Genomic DNA, 16,887 nt, shown 5'->3' with positions numbered 1-16,887 from the left:
TTGCTTTCTATTTTTTCTTGTCCTTCCGTAATTTTTTCTGTATCCCGAGCTCCTTAGTCAGGGCACGGGAGCCCTCGGCAGTGGTTAGGTTCCAGCCTTCTGGCTGAGTGTTAAACATTAAGGACGGGAAGACTCCGGGCTGCAGGTCGGCGCAGCGTCTCGGCCCCTCGTTTCCTGGGTGCAGGGTCCCCGCTGCTCCCTGTGTAGCAGACGGAGGAGAATCACACTCTGCTCTCATTTCAGAAGCAAACTGGCCTCAGCGGCCGGTGGGAGGCCAGCGCCTCCTGCCCGCCTTGGCCTTCACCCTGGAAACCGGCTGAAAACCGTCAGCTCAACTCACAGTTTGTGTCTGAGCGCTTCGCTGCTAATAGATAACAGGCAGCAGTTCCCGAGTTGGTATCAAACGCAGCCTCGGACTCAAAGCCTTTCACAGCCCAAACCTTTGGAACAGAATAAAGCCGATTTCGTTATACCGCACGGCTCTGTGCTCTGTAATTTGTTAAGAGCACTGATGATGTATAGACTTCGTAAATTCAAACTTTACCTCCAGCCACAAGGGAAATGTGGCTTTTGGTCAATTCTGTTGAGAAAGGAAGAGGACAGTTCCCTGTTAAATTTAGTCCCCTGTGTAGCAGCAGCCTTGCACTGGAGAGAGCACGGGCACACGTGGTTCTCTGCTGGAAAGCTGCCTGCACGAGGGGGGCATGGGCACAGGGCACGATGGAGGAGCCGGGAGGGAGAAGGAGCCGGAGGGTGAGGGACGCACAGAGACCCCGCCCGGCTCTGAGGAGGAAGAGGTGAGAAAGACTCGTCAGCTGTACCATGTGTCCGCTCATCACATTGTGCACTAAATATTTACGATTTTAACCATCAATACTACTGCAATAAAAAAATTAGTCCTTGATTTTTAAGATATCAGACTTTTCTAAATTAAAAAAAAGAAGTTCTTGGGCCAGCCCGGTGGCGCAGCGTTTAAGTTCACATGTTCTGCTTTGGCGGCCCAGGGTTCACTGGTTCGGATCCCAGGTGCAGACATGGCACCACTTATCAAGCCGTGCTGTGGCAGGCGTCCCACATAGAAAATAGAGGAAGATGGGCATGGATGTCAGCTCAGGGCCAGTCTTCCTCAGCAAAAAGAGGTGGATTGGCAGCAGATGTTAGCTCAGGGCTAATCTTCCTAAAAAAAAAAAAAGAGTTCTGGCAGGAATGCTTCTCCTGAGAACTAGAGACTGCGTGTTGGGGTCCAAGCTGCCTTTCTGGTCCCAGTTGGGCTCTTCACATCCCACCCGGCTCTGGGTCCCCTTAGCCATGCCTGTGGTGTGCTCACCAGTCCCTGTCCCTCAGTTCCCTCCATCCCATCCGCAGGGCTCCCGTGCGCCCATCTCCTCCTCCTCCTCCTCCTCGTCCTCGTCCTCTGCCCTCTTCCCTCCTCCACTCGGAGTCTCTCCCACGCCCCAGGTTGCTCCATGTGATAAAGCGGAGTCGGAGGCAGCCCGCTCAGGAGCCCCGAGTTCAGCACCGAGAGTCTCTGGGTAGACTTGCTATTTGTTGGGCCACGGGTGCCACAGAGGTTCCACTGGGCTTAGCAACGCTGTGTCCTCAGACCAGCGGCGGGGTTTCCAGGGAGACGGGCGGGCTGAGAGGATGGACGCCCTCCTGCAGCCATGGGCCATCCTCCACCTGTGCAGCCACGGAGCGCGCCCCCCGGACCTCAGAATGGCAGACACGGGGTTGGGTGTGGAAATCCTCTCCGAAGAGCTGAATTGCAGATTTGTTGTTTATAGAAATTGGGCCGGAAACAGAAACTCTTTCCTGAGCTGAAAGTAACATGTGGGGGAACTCGCTGCCCTGTGTCCCATTGGTTTGGTGGGGACGCCCTGTTTCTGGCATGCAGCGTTCTTGTTGGTTGCGTCGTCCCGCGTTGCTGCTCTGTGTTTCCCTGTGTCCCCAACCTGCTGCCTCCGATGCATCCTTGATGCTCAAGGAGAGACGTGAGCTGCGTCGTGTTTCCATGTGTTGGGTAAGGTCTCAACATGGCCGGGGCTCTAATTCACCAGGGAGAATGTTTCTTCCCCCTCCCGTGACGGGGCGACGTCTTGGCTGCGTTTGTGTCATCCCCACGAGATGTCAGACTGACGGACGGCATCGGGAACGCGGCTTCCAGGCGCACCACATCCACGGCCACCCCTGCTTGCTTCCTGCTGAAGCAGCGGAAGAGGCTAGAACGTGGGGCGGCCAGCGGGGTGTCTTCATCCACGTTCCTGGAGACAAGAACTCCAGGCTCGTGTGAAAGCTGCACAGGGCCCTTGTCCCGATTGCCCTGTGCTTGTCCTTCTCTCTGTCTCCTGGGTCTGCCTGCTCCCGACTGGCCTGTGTGTCCTTGTCCCCAACTCTGCAGACCGCCACGCGCTCTCTGCAGCCCGTCCTGTGATCCCTCTGCCCGGCCGCCCGGAGCACTGTGCCCGGGTTCGTTCCAGCCTCGTCCCCTCTCCTGCCGCATCGTCCCCCGCAGTCTCCCCCTGGTTAGACTCATCGGGCCTGGGGGACGCCTGCAGCGGGACCACAGGGCCCTGCAGTGCCGGCCGTCCGGGCAGGGACGCGGCTTTAAAAATGCTCTTCATTTAAAAGCCTCTTAATTTTAGAAACAGAAGTCAGAGTTCCATCACTTCTCAATCTCTGAACTGTTCCTCCCTGGCGGTCCCAGGAGACTTCCAAGTTATTCCACTGGTCACGTAAGTGTTAATGGTGAAGTGTGTATAAATTCACCATTTATCCAATTTGTTCATGGAAATACTCCAAAAGCTTGAAAACTTTGTATGTGCTAACCGTTTGCCTAGTTTTCCTCAAAACTTAGATCCTTTGATGAAGACTTAAACAGCTCAGATCCAGTAACTGATAACTTTTGTAAGTGAATTCTGGTGATGTCTGTGGCCAGGAGAGTGGCCTCCAGTGGGATTCTCATGTGGGGCTGCTTCTGACTGCCGAGAGACGGCCGTCCCCTGAGGTTTCATGTCACATGTATTTTGAGATTTAGGGAACCCCAAAAGTCCCACCGATTTAAAATGTCACCCACCTCGCCTTTCCTGTGAGGCAGTGAGAAGCGCATCATTTCTTAATTGACAAAGGAAAAGAAAATCCCTTAATTCTGGAGGAATGGAACATGGCAGGGTGTGCTTTGATGGAAAAAATGGAAAGGTATGAACTGCTGGCCAGGCCAGCGGTGGTCCAAATACAGGAAGATGGTAAACGGGTGCCCGGGACTCTGGAAGGAGGACAAGTGGTGAAGTGAGCAGGCCCTTAGGTTTATGTTACAAGAAATTATACTTATCTCTGTAATGTACTAACAGAGGGGTTGGTTACGTACACGCGTCATTTCATCTGATGCTCAAGGCAGGGCTCTGAGGCGGACAGGAGAGTGTTGCCTACATTGTCCCTGCTCCACCGATGCAGAAGCCGACGAGGAAAAGGGTTAAATGTCTTCCCGGGAGTTCTCCTGGTGGAGCTCCTCAGTCCCGGATGCTGAGACCCGACCAGGAAAACACAGCATTTCCGCTGACTCACTGCGAACGCCCCTCTCCAGCTTGGCCGTCTCTCTCGGAGGCTCTTGTTTGAAGAGGAAAGTGTTTTCTGTGTTAACGCGTGGCTGACTCGCCAGGACTTCTGGTAGAGGGAGAAACACTTGCTTTCCAAATTCCAGCACAAATGTCAGGTTCTTGGCGTTCTCCAGCGAGGGCCTCCCCCTCCCTTGTTCACGTCATCTTTCAAAGGTGGGCCATGAGTAACTTGGAGCAGTGTCCCTCAGCCGCTCGTGGCGCAGCCTGCTCCTTACACGTGTGCATGAGCCCGCCGTGGTTTCTTACCATCTCCGAAGGAATGAAATCATGATTCAATTAGACTTTGTCCTCCCAAACTAAGGGATTTCTTCTAACAAAGGGCAAACCAGTCGAATACCTATACAAACATAAATGTACTATTTATGTGTTGAAAAAAAATAGACATGATACTGCATAAACTCTTATATACGACATTCTTGAAGAGACAAAACTAAAACAATGGAGAACAGTCGAGTGTTTGGCAGGGGCGAGGGTGGGGCATGTGGCTCTTGAGGGAAGGTGACCAGGTTCTTGGGGAGGGGCGGGGTTCTGTGGGTCGGTCGCCCGTGGTGACACACATCTACCCACCTGCCAAGATTCGTAGAGCCAAACACCAAAAGTGAAAGGGTCAGTTTTACTGCGTGATCATTTTAAAAATAAAATAAAAAATAGATGTAGGCAAATTAGTAAATTTAATGTAGGACTTGTAATTTCATCATGAGGCTGTGTTTGTTGAGTTTGTCATCACAAGTTTATAAATGACAGCAACTATGTGTGTTATTAGCTAAAAATATTTTAAATTATAGACATACTGTTAAGGAAAAATCAAGTTGATGTAAATAACCGTTGGAATGGCTTGCTCCTCTTTTGGTGAGACTCCTTGAAAATACTTGAGATGCAGTGAATCAATATAATTTGTCTAGACAGGTAATAAAAATCAGGCCTGCTGTATGCGTGAATATCAGAGTCGTCTCTCTAACGTGAAGGGCCTGCAGAATTATAAATGGTTATCTTGCTCTGCTGTCAGGCAACAACTTTCTTTAGACCCCTACATATCTGAAATGTTTGTATTGGAAATGTGTGTGTCTTTCACTTTTAATGTATATATGCTGTCAATATATACACTGTATGCCCTGAAGGAGGGAACAAGCCACATACTTTGCTGGGCTCGGTGCAAAATGAAAACACTGGGCCCCTTGCTCACAATCGCTAAGAACGGCAGGACATTGACAGCAAGCCTTCACTACAAGGCTCTATTTGTCCTGAGCACGCGGCCCCGGGCACCTGCAAAACTGTCTCAGTGGTTGTATGTATATATCAACTTTACTTTAAATTTTTCCTTAATTATATGTTTATAATTTAGAATATTTTTAGCTAATAAAACATATATCTGCTCACATGTGCAAACTTTTTCTTTTCTTTTTTTTTGAGGAAGATTAACCCTGAGCTAACATCTGCTGCCAATCCTCCTCTTTTTGCTGAGGAAGACTGGCCCTGAGCTCACATCCATGCCCATCTTCCTCTATTTTATATGTGGGACGCCTACCACAGCATGGCTTGAGCAGCAGCGCCTAGGTCCATGCCTGGGATCCGAACCGGTGAACCCCAGGTTGCCAAAGTGGAGCGTTGAACTTAACCACTGCGCCACCGAGCCGGCCCTATGTACAAACTTTTGATGATGGACCCAACACTGCCTTGTGCTGGAACGATCAGTGCTGCGTTAACTTTATTAATGCACAGGTTGTACACCCATGAGGCCGGTCCTGTGCAAACACAGATTTCAAGAAACTGATACTTATTCAACCCAGATGGGTCTCCTCTCCTCCCTGGATTTGAATTCCCTCTCCATCCCTTGCTGGCGAGGTGACCTCAGGCAGTGTATTTATAGGGAAATGGAAAAGAGACCAGGCATTGTTGCGTGTTGGTTTAAATCATGGGCTTTGTCGTAAGTGTATGACCTTAGGCAGTGTCCTCATCAGTAAGATGGGAGGTGGGGAGTCTCTTCTGTGCCCATGGTCCTGTTGTGGGCGTAAATGACAAGACATTGCCAATGACCTACTGCGGCCCACAGCCGACCCTGAGTGTCCTCACCTGGGCACTTAGAGCGACTCTGCTCACCCAGCTCATGGCAGACCTCATTTCTACCCTATTTCATTAAACTATAGAGAAAGATCACTGGGGACCTCATTTTGATGTCAGATGACCCCAGTTGTTGGAAATTTGGTTCAGATTAAATGTCATTTCTAGGTATTTCTTACTAATAGTAATTACCCCAACAATGATTTAAAAATATTAGAAGGGACAAAATATCAGTCAAACTCAAATTGTGAGACATCCTATAAAACAACTCCCCAGTGTCCTTCAGAAATGTCAAGGTCGTGAAAGCCCAGGCTCACCTGAGGAGCTGACCTTGACTGGAGCAGACTTAGGAGCTGTGACAGCTCATGGCGCTGTGGGCCCGGATCGGCTCCAGGCCCAGACACATGACCTGGGTGGGGAAGCTGCTGAAATGTGAACGGGTCTGCAGATGAGTCCCTCGTGTTGTGTCCTTGTGACTCCTGTTTTCACAACGGTTCTGTGGTTCTGTAAGACTTCAACATCCCGAAGGGGTGAGGGACGTACAGGAGGGGACTAACGGCTATTTCTGCAACTTTTCTGTAAGTCTAAAGTTATTTCACAAAACGCTAGGAACGGAAAAGCTACTGAACACTTGAAAATACGCACTTTTAAACAATTCCAAATTAACTAAAATTTTAGTGTTTTCTTCCCTCGAGCTTTGGAGCGAATGGTGCTTCAGGTTTGTCTTCTTTCTGTTGCCTATTTGCAGATAGAGTTTACATGGGGCCGGGACAGCTGTATCAGGATTTGCAAAACCTGCTGCACGACTTGAACGTAGTCGGTCAGATCGCCCAGCTGGTCGGAAACCTTAAAGGCAACTATCAGGTAGCCGTCGGAGCCCCTTGATTCAAAATCCTCTTTCAGCTTCCAGTTGTCGTAAGTACATGATCGTGTCTCCAGGTTCTGCCAAAAGTGACAGTGGACGCTTGCTATGAGTCGGTCTGATGGCGAGTTTGCTCCCGTGGTGGAGGGTGCAGCTCGATGGCCTGACTTCCCTGCGTTTTGCAGCAGACTCGAGTATCGGTCCTTAGACCTGCCTCTGCCAAGCCCCCGTGTGGCCTCACTCCCCAGGGTTTCTTTCCCCTCATCAGAGACGAGTATCGCTGGTCTCCCTGAGTTTCTCATATTACAACACTGCTTCTCTCTCCTCCTTAGCGTGGTCCTGCCTCATTAACGCTTCTAAAATGTGCTTCTCTGTTTCCCTCGCAGAACTTAAACCAGTCAGTCGCCCACGATTGGACGTCAGGTTTACAAAGACTGATTCTGAAGAAGGAAGAGGAAATCAGGGCCGCCGACTGCTGTCGAATTCAGTTGCAGCTCCCGGGGAAGCAGGACAAGTCAGTAGGAACTTGACGAGGGAGCGTGGTCGGGCAGTGCTCAGAAATGGCTCTGTGTCATGATGAGCATGTCCTCCTGGCTCCGAGATTGTATGGGACGGGCACAACGTGTGCTTTGATGTCACGCGGTGGAGCGCGTTCTCTAAAGTGGCTGCTTCTCTCTTCTTCCCGGCAGGTCTGGGCGGCCCACTTTCTTTACAGCTGTGTTCAATACCTTCACGCCCGCCATCAAAGAGTCTTGGGTCAACAACCTACAGATGGCCAAGCTGGCCCTTGGTAAGGTTTGGTCGATTTAAGCTAAGTGAGGCGTGCTCAAACAAGAGACAGCCTACGTTTCCTAATCCTTAGCATTTTCTACGTTATGATGAAATATAGACCTCGGGGAGGATAAAGTCACGGTCGAGATGTAAACCGTGTTCATCCACTTGCCAGAAAGAATATTTTTAAACAGGAAAAGTCAACCCCAGCACAAGTGATTTTTAAGACCTTTATATTATCATTTAGGGCTTGTAGGAAAAAAAGCCCTTGCTTTTTTGATTGTAAAAAAAACATTAAGATCAGTTGAGATTGTCAACACAGGTGACAGGCCTGTGGGTCGGGTCCCAACCCTGCGTCCAGCCTGCGTCTGTCAGCGTGTGGCTCCACGTGTCAGGGAAGTCAGGTGCTCAGCGAGTTCCCTCATCCCTTGCCCGTGAAACAAAATACGGCACTGGGCTGAATTGTCACTGAAGACCCTCCTAACGCGAAAAACAAGTCCTGCCGTGCTGGGCGGGATGGGAGTGGCTTGGTGGTGGTTTCCTTGTTCCTTTGTCCCTTCAGCCTTCCTTTGGTCTGCATGTCTGATGGGTACATAGATAGTGATATGATGTATTGATGTGTGTGTATCTGTAATTTATACACACGCACGTCTGTCACTCAGAACACACTGGGAGGTCCTGTGTGTGTGTGTGTCAAATCCTCTTTCAGACGCAGACCATCTGAAAATGTTAGCTCACATACACTACGGAAGAGAATCAGGGAATGGAGCCGTGCCCAGCACCCCAGCGCGCTGGGATCAGGAAGGACTTTTATCCTGTAGGGGAAATCTTCCAGAACCGCCTGTGCCCAGTGGGAGGGGAGTGGTGACTCAGCCCCTTCTTTGTCCCTGAATAATGTAGTGGTGTATCAAGCCAGGTTCAAAGTGACTCAGCACATGAAGATATAGCCCCCCCTCCAAAGAGAATAAGTTGACCCTGAAAATAAGCCCCCTTTGTCTTTAGATAAATTACACGTTTAGAACTGAGATTGACCACTTGCTTTGGTAGTGAACTATTTCCTCGTTTCGTTGTCCTTTTTATTCCCTGGTATTATACCACGTCAAGAAATTTCTCGGTATATCCCTGGCATTTGAATCTAAAATCCCAGTTGCTTTGGGAAAAACAGAATGAACAAAGATAAAGAAAAATAGACCCAGGTGGTTTACGCAGTGAGGTTTCTCAGCCAGTTATGTCCGTGGTTTGGGAAGAGCAGACGGGAGGTCGGGGGCATCGCTGAGATGGGGCCAGAGCGCTGTCTGAGATAAAGCAGTGGACGTACAGCCTTTCCATAAGAAAAGCTGGTACCGTTTCAACAAACGACTCAGTTCTCCAGTCTTCTTGGAAACTGAGCGTCAGCACCCTGTCCCCACACGGCCCCGCTGGAGGGCAGGCTTCGTCACGAGCACAGCCAGTGAGGCCCTTGTTCATTTTCTCTTCGAATGTGACCGCAGAGGAGGAGAACCACATGGGCTGGTTCTGCGTGGAGGATGACGGGAATCAGATAAAGAAGGAGAGACACCCTCTGCTCGTCGGGCACATGCCGGTGACGGTCGCCAAGCAGCAGGAGTTCAAGGTGACGGGCGGGGCGGGCCCGGAGCTCGGGGAGTTGCCGGTGAGGGCCGGGGTCCCAGCGCTGTCTCCCCAGGTCACACGCTCACTACTCCCGCAGGGGCAGTTTGTTTAGAAATCCTTCAAGATCGCTGTAGTTTGAAGACAAAAACCTGCTTTTCTGCTCAGCTGTTGTCCTGGAGCCCGTGCTGGGGCTTCCTTGTTGCAGCACGCACCTTCTAGGCATTATGGTTAAACGAGGGCACACGTGTCCCCATCTGTCCACTGTCTGTCCTTTGCTTGGCGGTGCTCAGGTCATAATTAGAGGCCTTGTGTCCATCCACTCCTTGCTACAGCGAGCCCCGTCTCCAGGGTGGCATTTTGTTAACGCTCCTGTGCTCTTGATGGAAGCATGGCAGACGGTGCCTTCAGAGACCTGTGGGTGGTTCTTTAGGAAACGATACATCGTTTCTCACTTCTGGTCTCGGGCCGACGTGCACACCCGGAGCCTGGGTTCCTGTAGACCCCACAGCTGATGGGGGACCACTGCCTGTGGCAGCTCAGAGCCCACCCCCGGGGGAGGCGGGTGGGCAGGAAAGGACCGGAGGGGCAGGTCTCCATCCAGGGAGGAGGGAGCCGCCGTGTGACGTGCTCCCCGACGCTTGTTTCCAGCGGGTGGTGGGTCTGAAGAACAAGACACTGAAGACGGAAGCGTCTGCTTTAGCTGTTCGCTTCCAAAAAGCTCCGTAGTGAGATTCCTACTTTAGTCCTTCTCTGTCTCAATCTTTGATGAGGAATAACCTGGACCGTCTGTGGTTAGATGTCAGAACCCTGTCGTCCGTTTCGGACTCTGTGTCATCCAGATGCCTCTGGGTCCCATTTTAAACATGGACGTTGGGTGTTTTCCCTGCCAGATCGAATGTGCCGCCTACAATCCTGAGCCGTACCTGAGTGCCGAGGGTCAGCCGGATGCGGCTTCCGCGGCCCACGGTTTCCTGTGGGTAAGACGTCTCTGTGTGTCTGTAACGTTCACGCGTCAACATCTGCAGGTGACGTGACGAGAAGTTACACGTTTGATGGTTTGCCGGACCGTTGTTAGCTCCCGGCGTGTCCTGGATTACGTTTATAAACATCAGAGTCACGGAAGATGAAAGGGGGCTGGACGCTTTTGGAAAAGATGTCAAATTCCTAGGAATTAAAATATTTCTCTGTTGTGTTTTTCGTCTCAAACTTCACAAGATTAAATTCAGTCCAAAGACAACTGACAACTAATATGAGAGTAATTTAAATATTTCTTCAGTGTTGGAGGTTAAATTTTGGAGGTTAAAATGACTTTTTTCCTCTTCCAAGACATGGCTGGCTTTTTATGCTGGAAACTCGGCAGTTAAAATTAATTTGTTCCGAATGAAATGCTGCGTCTGAGCTGTGCTGGCATTGCAGGGCACGTGTCAGATTCGTGCAAACCAGAGGGATTCCCCACGCAGCACGCTTTGAGGTCCCCTGGTCTCCCCTCCCCAGGAACCCCCCAGCCGCCTCCGTGATGTTCCCAGACCCTCACCCAGGAACCTACACCCCCCCCGCCCCCTCCCAGCAGAGCCCCCGCTGGCTCGTCTCCTAGTTGAGTCTTGAAAGAAAGAGCTGAACAGCAGATCACTGTTGGCCCTCAGCTATGAGTGAAGGGCTGGGCTTCCTTCCTCATGATTTTAAAAGAGTTCTTTCCATCCCAGCGGACCTGTGATTGGCGCCTCCTTCCCTCTCGGGGTCACACCCCCACCCCCAGTGCCAGCCCCCCACTTCGACATGCATTCTTACTGCTTTATTTTTCCTTGTAAGTTCTTGTTTTCTTAGGTAAGGTCTGTTAAACATTAGTGTTAAATTGTTCTAAAAAACTGCTTTTTAAGACTTTAAGTTGTGTATGAGTAAGGCTTTACCGTTGTGTAGTGCTGGGTACGTGATTTTTAAAGGATTTAAATGTGATTTAAAAAAAGTCAAGGGCCGGCCCGGTAGCATAGTGGTAAAGTTCGTATGCTCTGCTTCAGTGGCCCAGGGTTCACAGGTTTGGATCCCGGGTGCGTGGACCCACACACCACTCATCAAGCCATGCTGTGGAGACGTCCCACGTACAAAGTAGAGGAGGATGGGCACAGACGTTAGCTCAGGGCCAGTCTTCCTGAAGCAAAAAGAGGAAGATTGGCAACAGATGTTAGTTCAGGGCCAATCTTCCTCACCAAAACAATAAAAATAAAACCTGTGTTCTTGTTAGTAAAAGACAAATAACCTAATTAAGTATGTTGAAAAGGAAAAGGGGGCTCTGTTAGCAGACCGTTTAAAGATGATTTGACTCTTTTAAGCATGTTGGATCTCACATGAAAATCAGTTCTTGTCACTGCCCTTAGCGTCGGGGTTCTCGGTGTTGTGGGAGCATCCGTGCCTTCATTGTCTCCCCTCCTAAACCCTGATTCAGATCGGAAGCTGCACCAGTCAAATGGGTCAGATTGCCATCGTCTCCTTTCAAAACTCCAACCCCAAAGTCATCGAGTGTTTCAACGTGGAGTCTCGCATCCTGTGTATGGTCTACATTCCCGCGGAGGAGAGGCACCGGGAGCCCGGCACGGCCTCGGAGCCCGAGAGCGCGGCCGTGAGGGCGTCCGCTGTTCCCACCATCTGCTTGGGGACGGAAGAAGGGAGGTAGGGTCCACTCAGTCTGTTACAGACGGTCACCATCCGCTGTTGCGTCGCGAGCAGCCGTGAGGGGCCGGGATGGACAGAGTCCCTTAGCTCAGCCTGTTGGGAATTTCGTGATATGAGTGGAAATTGCTAGGGTCGTGGCACCCGAAAGAGCCAGTGACTGAGGCCCGTGGCGATGAGTCTAGGGAGCTCCCACAGCGACGTGCTCGCTCCTAAGGGGAGCAGTCTCAGTCCCACCAGCCCGTTGGCCACTGACTCTGTTCATTCTTATTCACGCTTTTAAAGCACGTCACGCCGTGTGCTGTGGGATGAATCAGAGCCGTGTTCTCTGTTATGATCATGTTGAACAGCGACACCGTTTAGAGGAAAGTTAAAGTAATTTTCCTCATGTGAAGTTCCAGGATCTGTAGGAAGGGCTATTTGTTAACTGCCCAGAATTTCCCTTTTAAAATAAAAGATCCAACTGGTAGCAGTCTTTAAAGCATAGCCCAGGGTTTCTAGAAGGAGTGGGAGGCTTCCGAGGGACAGGGAGGCATCCGGTGAAACATTGACGTGTTCGTGTCAATAGGCGCCCTTTCTCTTTCCATGGTGAGCAAATGTATTCATTAGCTTTTATTTCTCTTTTGAAGCATTTCCATTTACAAAAGCAGTCAGGGCTCCAAGAAAGTGCGACTCCAGCACTTCTTCTCTCCCGAGAAGTCCACCGTCCTGAGCCTGGCCTGCAGCCCCCAGAGTCTGTACGCCGGCCTCGTCAACGGGACCGTGGCCATCTACGCCAAAGCCCAAGGTAACTGTGTCCCTCTGGCCGTACACACATCAGGCTGCATTGCTGGTTCCAGGGGGCTGGACTCTGGCCTGAGCCCCCCACCTTTCAGTCTCACGACCCCGTTAGCGTTGTTCGCCGCTGGCCCCGAGGTACATAGAACTTTCTCGTTCCCAAAAGGGTGATGGGGAAACAGAATGCTACCAGCTAAACACACAGCAAGTTGTTTCAAAGGTCCGTCTCCCGGCTGAGTCCTCCGCCTTCCGCAGAGCCATGACTTGAGTGCGAATCCTTCTTGTTAAGTCCGACTCTGTCCCTTCACGCTGTCCCTGTCCTCACTGAGAGCAGGAAAGATTTCTCTTCTTGGGTGAGAGAATTGCAGGCTCCCTCAGTGTTGTGCTGTCACCCGTCTGCGCCAGCCCAAGGACCAGAGACGCTGGATGCTCTGGCCATCGTCCCTCCTCCTCAGGCTCCTCCCTCGCCCGCCCCTCCCTGGCTTCTTCCTTCTCTCCGTTCCTTTGTGTCGCAGACTTCTCTCAAAGTTCTAGTGGGTTCCAGCGGCCCAAAGAGGAGGATGGCTCAAGTCTGCAGCCCTTCGGCTGTGCCTCCCCAGGCGAGCTGGCGTCCCTTCTCCTGGTGAGCCAAGGGCACACCCGGTTCTGTCCAGCTGACCCTCACACAGCTCCCCGGGGTGGAGGCCGGCGGCTGTCCCAGTGCCCGGCCTGCGTCCCACCCCAGCTTCTGGAGCGTGTGTGTGACTTGTGGCAGCTCTGCTTCATGGAAACTGGTTTCAAACTGAGTTTCTTTCTTGCCTTCTCCATGGCGGGCCGGTCTCCCTCCCTGCTTGTCTTTTGTTCAGCGGTTGGACCAAAAGTGCCGGATTCACAGCTGGGGTCCAAGCTTGTCCTTCTGGGCAGCTCCCTAAGAGATCTCATCCAGCCTCAGCTCTTAAACGTCCTGTCTCGGTCACCTTGGCCAGCTGTGAAATGCCACAGATGAGGGGCTCACCCAAAAGGCATCCTCGCACTTCTGGAGGCCGAGGCCCCAAGATCAGGGTGCCAGCGGAGTCACTTCCTGGTGAGGACCTGCTCCCTGGCTTGTGGATGGCCACCTTCTCCCTGTGTGCTCGTGTGACAGAGAGGGAGAAAGAGAGAGAGAGCACGCTCTGGTGTCTTCCTCTTCTTATAAGGGTGCTGGTTCCATCATAGGGCCTCCCCCTCAGGACTTCATCTAACCTTTATATCTGCCACTGGCCCGCCTCCTGATGCCTTCCCGTTGGGGATTAGGGCTTCAGCCTGTGAATCTGGGGAGACACAAGTCAGTCCATAGCAGACCATGACCCCCGAATTCACATAGCTGGCCATGACTTCACCCTCATGCCCTGGGCTCACACATCCAACAGCCGTTTTGGTATCTCCACCTGAATATCTTAGCAGAAGCTCAGTGCTGCCATTTCCAGTCCAATACGGAGGGTTTTCTCTCCACCGCAAGCTGCTCTCCGCACCATCCTCTCCCATCTCAGTCAGTGACCATTGCGCCCACTGGGCCTCCTGGATCCCTGTCTTTAACTGCTCCGCCTGCCCCTCCCACTCTCCATCCACCAGCAGGTTCCTGTCCACTTCTCCAGAACAGGTCCCCGTCACTCCCACCTCCATCGCTAACACCCTGGTCCCTGGCCGAGCGTGCACAGAGTGACATTCCAGTTCCTGCCCCCGTCTCAGCATTTCCTATGGCGCCCGCCCACCTTCCAGACCCTCCTGCCCCTCCTCCCAAGTTATGTGCATTGCTTCCAGTGCTGTGAATTTATTCAGGGTTCATTTTTATTTAATTTGGGGGAGTTAAACTTTTTTTTCCAGCTTTATTGAGGTGTAATTGACCTGTAACACTGAGCAGGTTTAAGGTGTGCAGAGTATTGATTCGATGTGTTTATTTATACACTGCAGTGTGATTGCCACAGTGGTGTTAGCCAACACCTCCATCCCCTCACGTAATTACCGTTCCTGTTTGGTGGTGAGAACATTTAAGATCTGCTCTCTTAGCGACTTTCAAGTATAATCAAGTATTGTTAACTATCGTCGCCATGCTGTGCCTTAGCCCCCAGAACTTACTCATCTTATAACTGAAACTTTATGCTTTTTGACCAGCATCTCCCCGTTTCCCCCACCCCCAGCCCCTGACAACCCCCGTTCTACTCTCTGTTCCTATGAATTTGGCTTTTGTAGATTCCACATGTAAGTGAAATCGTACAGTATTTGTATTTCTCTGTCCAACTTCTTTCACTAACCTTGATGTTCTCAAGGTCCATCCATGCAGTTGGCAAGGTTTCCTTCTTTCTCATGGCTGAATAATATTCCATTGTACCTAATACCACGTTTTCTTCATCCATCATGCATTGATGGACACTTAGGGTCTTTTCATATCTTGGCTGTTGTGAATAATGCTGCAATGAACATGGGGTGCAGATTATCTTTTCAAGTCAGTGTTTTTGTTTCCTTTGGATAAATACCCAGAAGTGGAATTGCTGGGTCATATGGTATTTCTATTTTTAATTTTTTGAGGAACCTCCATCCTATTTTCCGTAGTGTCTGTACCAGTTTACATTCCCACCAACAGTGCACAGGGTTCCCTATTCTCCACATCCTCACCAGCACTTGTTATCTCTCGTCTTTTTGGTAATAGCCATTCTAACAGGTGTGAGCTGGTCTCTCATGTGGTTTTGATTTGCATTTCCCTGGTGAGTATGGTGTTGAGCATCTTTTCATGTGCCTGTTGGCCACCTGTATGTCTTCCTTGGAGAAGGGTCTGTTTGCTGTCGCTTTGTTCTTGGAGGAGGAGGACATGGCTGGCTGGAGACCTTGGCCCTTCCACAGGGAGAATGACTGCTGCTCAGCCACACGCTGTTGCAGGTCTTTGACGTTTTAGGGAGTTGGAAATCTGGAATTCTGTAGGAAATTTCCAGATTTTTAGTTGTGGCCCAAATGTAATTAGCATGTGTTTGGGCCTGGCCTGTTTGAGAACTCAGGCCTGGCGTGAAAACCCCAGAAGTTATCTCGAGATAGGTGGTCTGTGGCTCCAATTCACATGCACGTCCTCGTGACCTGTGTTGCACTCGTCACACCTTCCCGATTTGGTTGGGAGCACACAAGTGCACGGAATGCATAGAAAGAACAACCCCAGTGGTTGGAAAACAAAGTTCAGTTGTTGGAAGTTAATTCTTAACCGAAATAACACGTCTGAAGCAAATTATCCCGCCCTTGGTCTTTGTGTTGTTGCTTCAGAGGGGTCGTCAGTACCGGTATGACAGTGGACGGCTGTCCAGGGACAGGAACCCCAGGAGATAGATGAGGCAGGACCAGGCTTCAGGAACCCGCACGCACAGCCCCACAGGAGTTCCTGGAGTCCCTCTGAACCTCTCTTTCCCCATCCAAAGTGGAGCTTGCAGGGCCTCAAAGGGTTGTGAGGCCCAAATGAGAAGGCCGTGCGTGCGTGCATGTGCACAGGTGTGTGCGCCTGTGTGTGCGCACGTGTTTGTTTGCACGTGTGTTTAAGCACACAATGATACACTGGTTCCAGAGTCGATTTTACAAATGAAAGCAGGTCAGTGTCCACTGGGCTAGTAATTGTCCTGCTGCATCTTTTAGCCTAATTGCAACATCAAGGCATTTCCATGAAAGTTGAATTATAAGTTACGAGTGTGCCAGGAAATTCAGGACATGCGTACTTGCCTCTCATGTCAGCTCAGCTCAGTCCAGACAGATGCTCAAGAGCAGGTTTTGTGCTAAAAGGTCCGCACTTCACATCCAGACGAAGAAGAACTCAGTGTGGAACCACAGCCCCGTTCTCATCCTGGAGCAAAGCATTTTTCTTTGATTACAACTCAAGGGTGTTATCAGATTAACTGCTTAGATGGGTTTTTAGGCATGACGGCTTAATTATGGTTAGTTTGAAAACTGAAGAATTTATTTTAATTATTCACAGGATAATTACGTCGGCCACATTTAAACCGTGTGTTAAACTTGCTTTAAATAATTTTTTATTGCTATCCACGTTGTCTTATAAAGCATGACAGACCTCATTAGTAGATCTTTGAAAATATTTTCCAACCAAAATATTTTATCACTCCCTGCGCTTCAGGAATGGGGCAAGTTCGTCAAAACAGGGTGCCTTCTACCTCGATTTTGATTGTTTTTTTTAATTAAGCAAAGATATGGTGTCTTGTAAAATGGTATATATCAAGGGATATTTTAAAATGAGAGCAGGTAATGGAGAAATTTAAACATTTGCATTTATTATTGATTATTAATAATATTTAAGTAATTCTATATTAAATATATATGTTGAATTATAATTAATATGTAAGTAATTATGTTAATTATATATTATTATTGCATTATATAAATTAGTTTGGATGCAGTTCCTTTTAATGATGACTGAATCATTTTATATATTATTAGAAATAATAGTATGTATTGAATACCTGTCTGCCAGGTACTGTGCTGAGATTTATAATTGCATTATCACATTTTAAATTCTCACAACAACCT

General features: G+C 50.0%; 1 protein-coding gene across 44 annotated transcripts in view; it reads left to right on the top strand.

Moving 5' to 3' along the window:
• Positions 1-16,887, top strand: part of ARHGEF10 (Rho guanine nucleotide exchange factor 10) — a 169,990-nt gene that overhangs the window by 126,497 nt on the left and 26,606 nt on the right. For all 44 annotated transcript variants that reach the window (XR_011433143.1, XR_011433144.1, XR_011433142.1 and 41 more), the window contains 7 exons: positions 6,421-6,536; positions 6,921-7,048; positions 7,224-7,324; positions 8,796-8,917; positions 9,807-9,893; positions 11,357-11,580; positions 12,210-12,367. Coding sequence is in view for 41 of the 44 variants with exons in the window: in XM_070252797.1 (XP_070108898.1) it covers positions 6,421-6,536; positions 6,921-7,048; positions 7,224-7,324; positions 8,796-8,917; positions 9,807-9,893; positions 11,357-11,580; positions 12,210-12,367 (936 nt within the window). In the remaining 3 variants the exon portion in view is untranslated. The remainder of the gene's footprint in view (positions 1-6,420; positions 6,537-6,920; positions 7,049-7,223; positions 7,325-8,795; positions 8,918-9,806; positions 9,894-11,356; positions 11,581-12,209; positions 12,368-16,887) is intronic.

Source organism: Equus caballus, chromosome 27, assembly GCF_041296265.1.
Source record: "Equus caballus isolate H_3958 breed thoroughbred chromosome 27, TB-T2T, whole genome shotgun sequence".
Classification (NCBI taxonomy): domain Eukaryota; kingdom Metazoa; phylum Chordata; class Mammalia; order Perissodactyla; family Equidae; genus Equus; species Equus caballus.
Note: the sequence above shows the minus strand (reverse complement) of the source record. Positions and strands in the feature narration are given on the sequence as shown.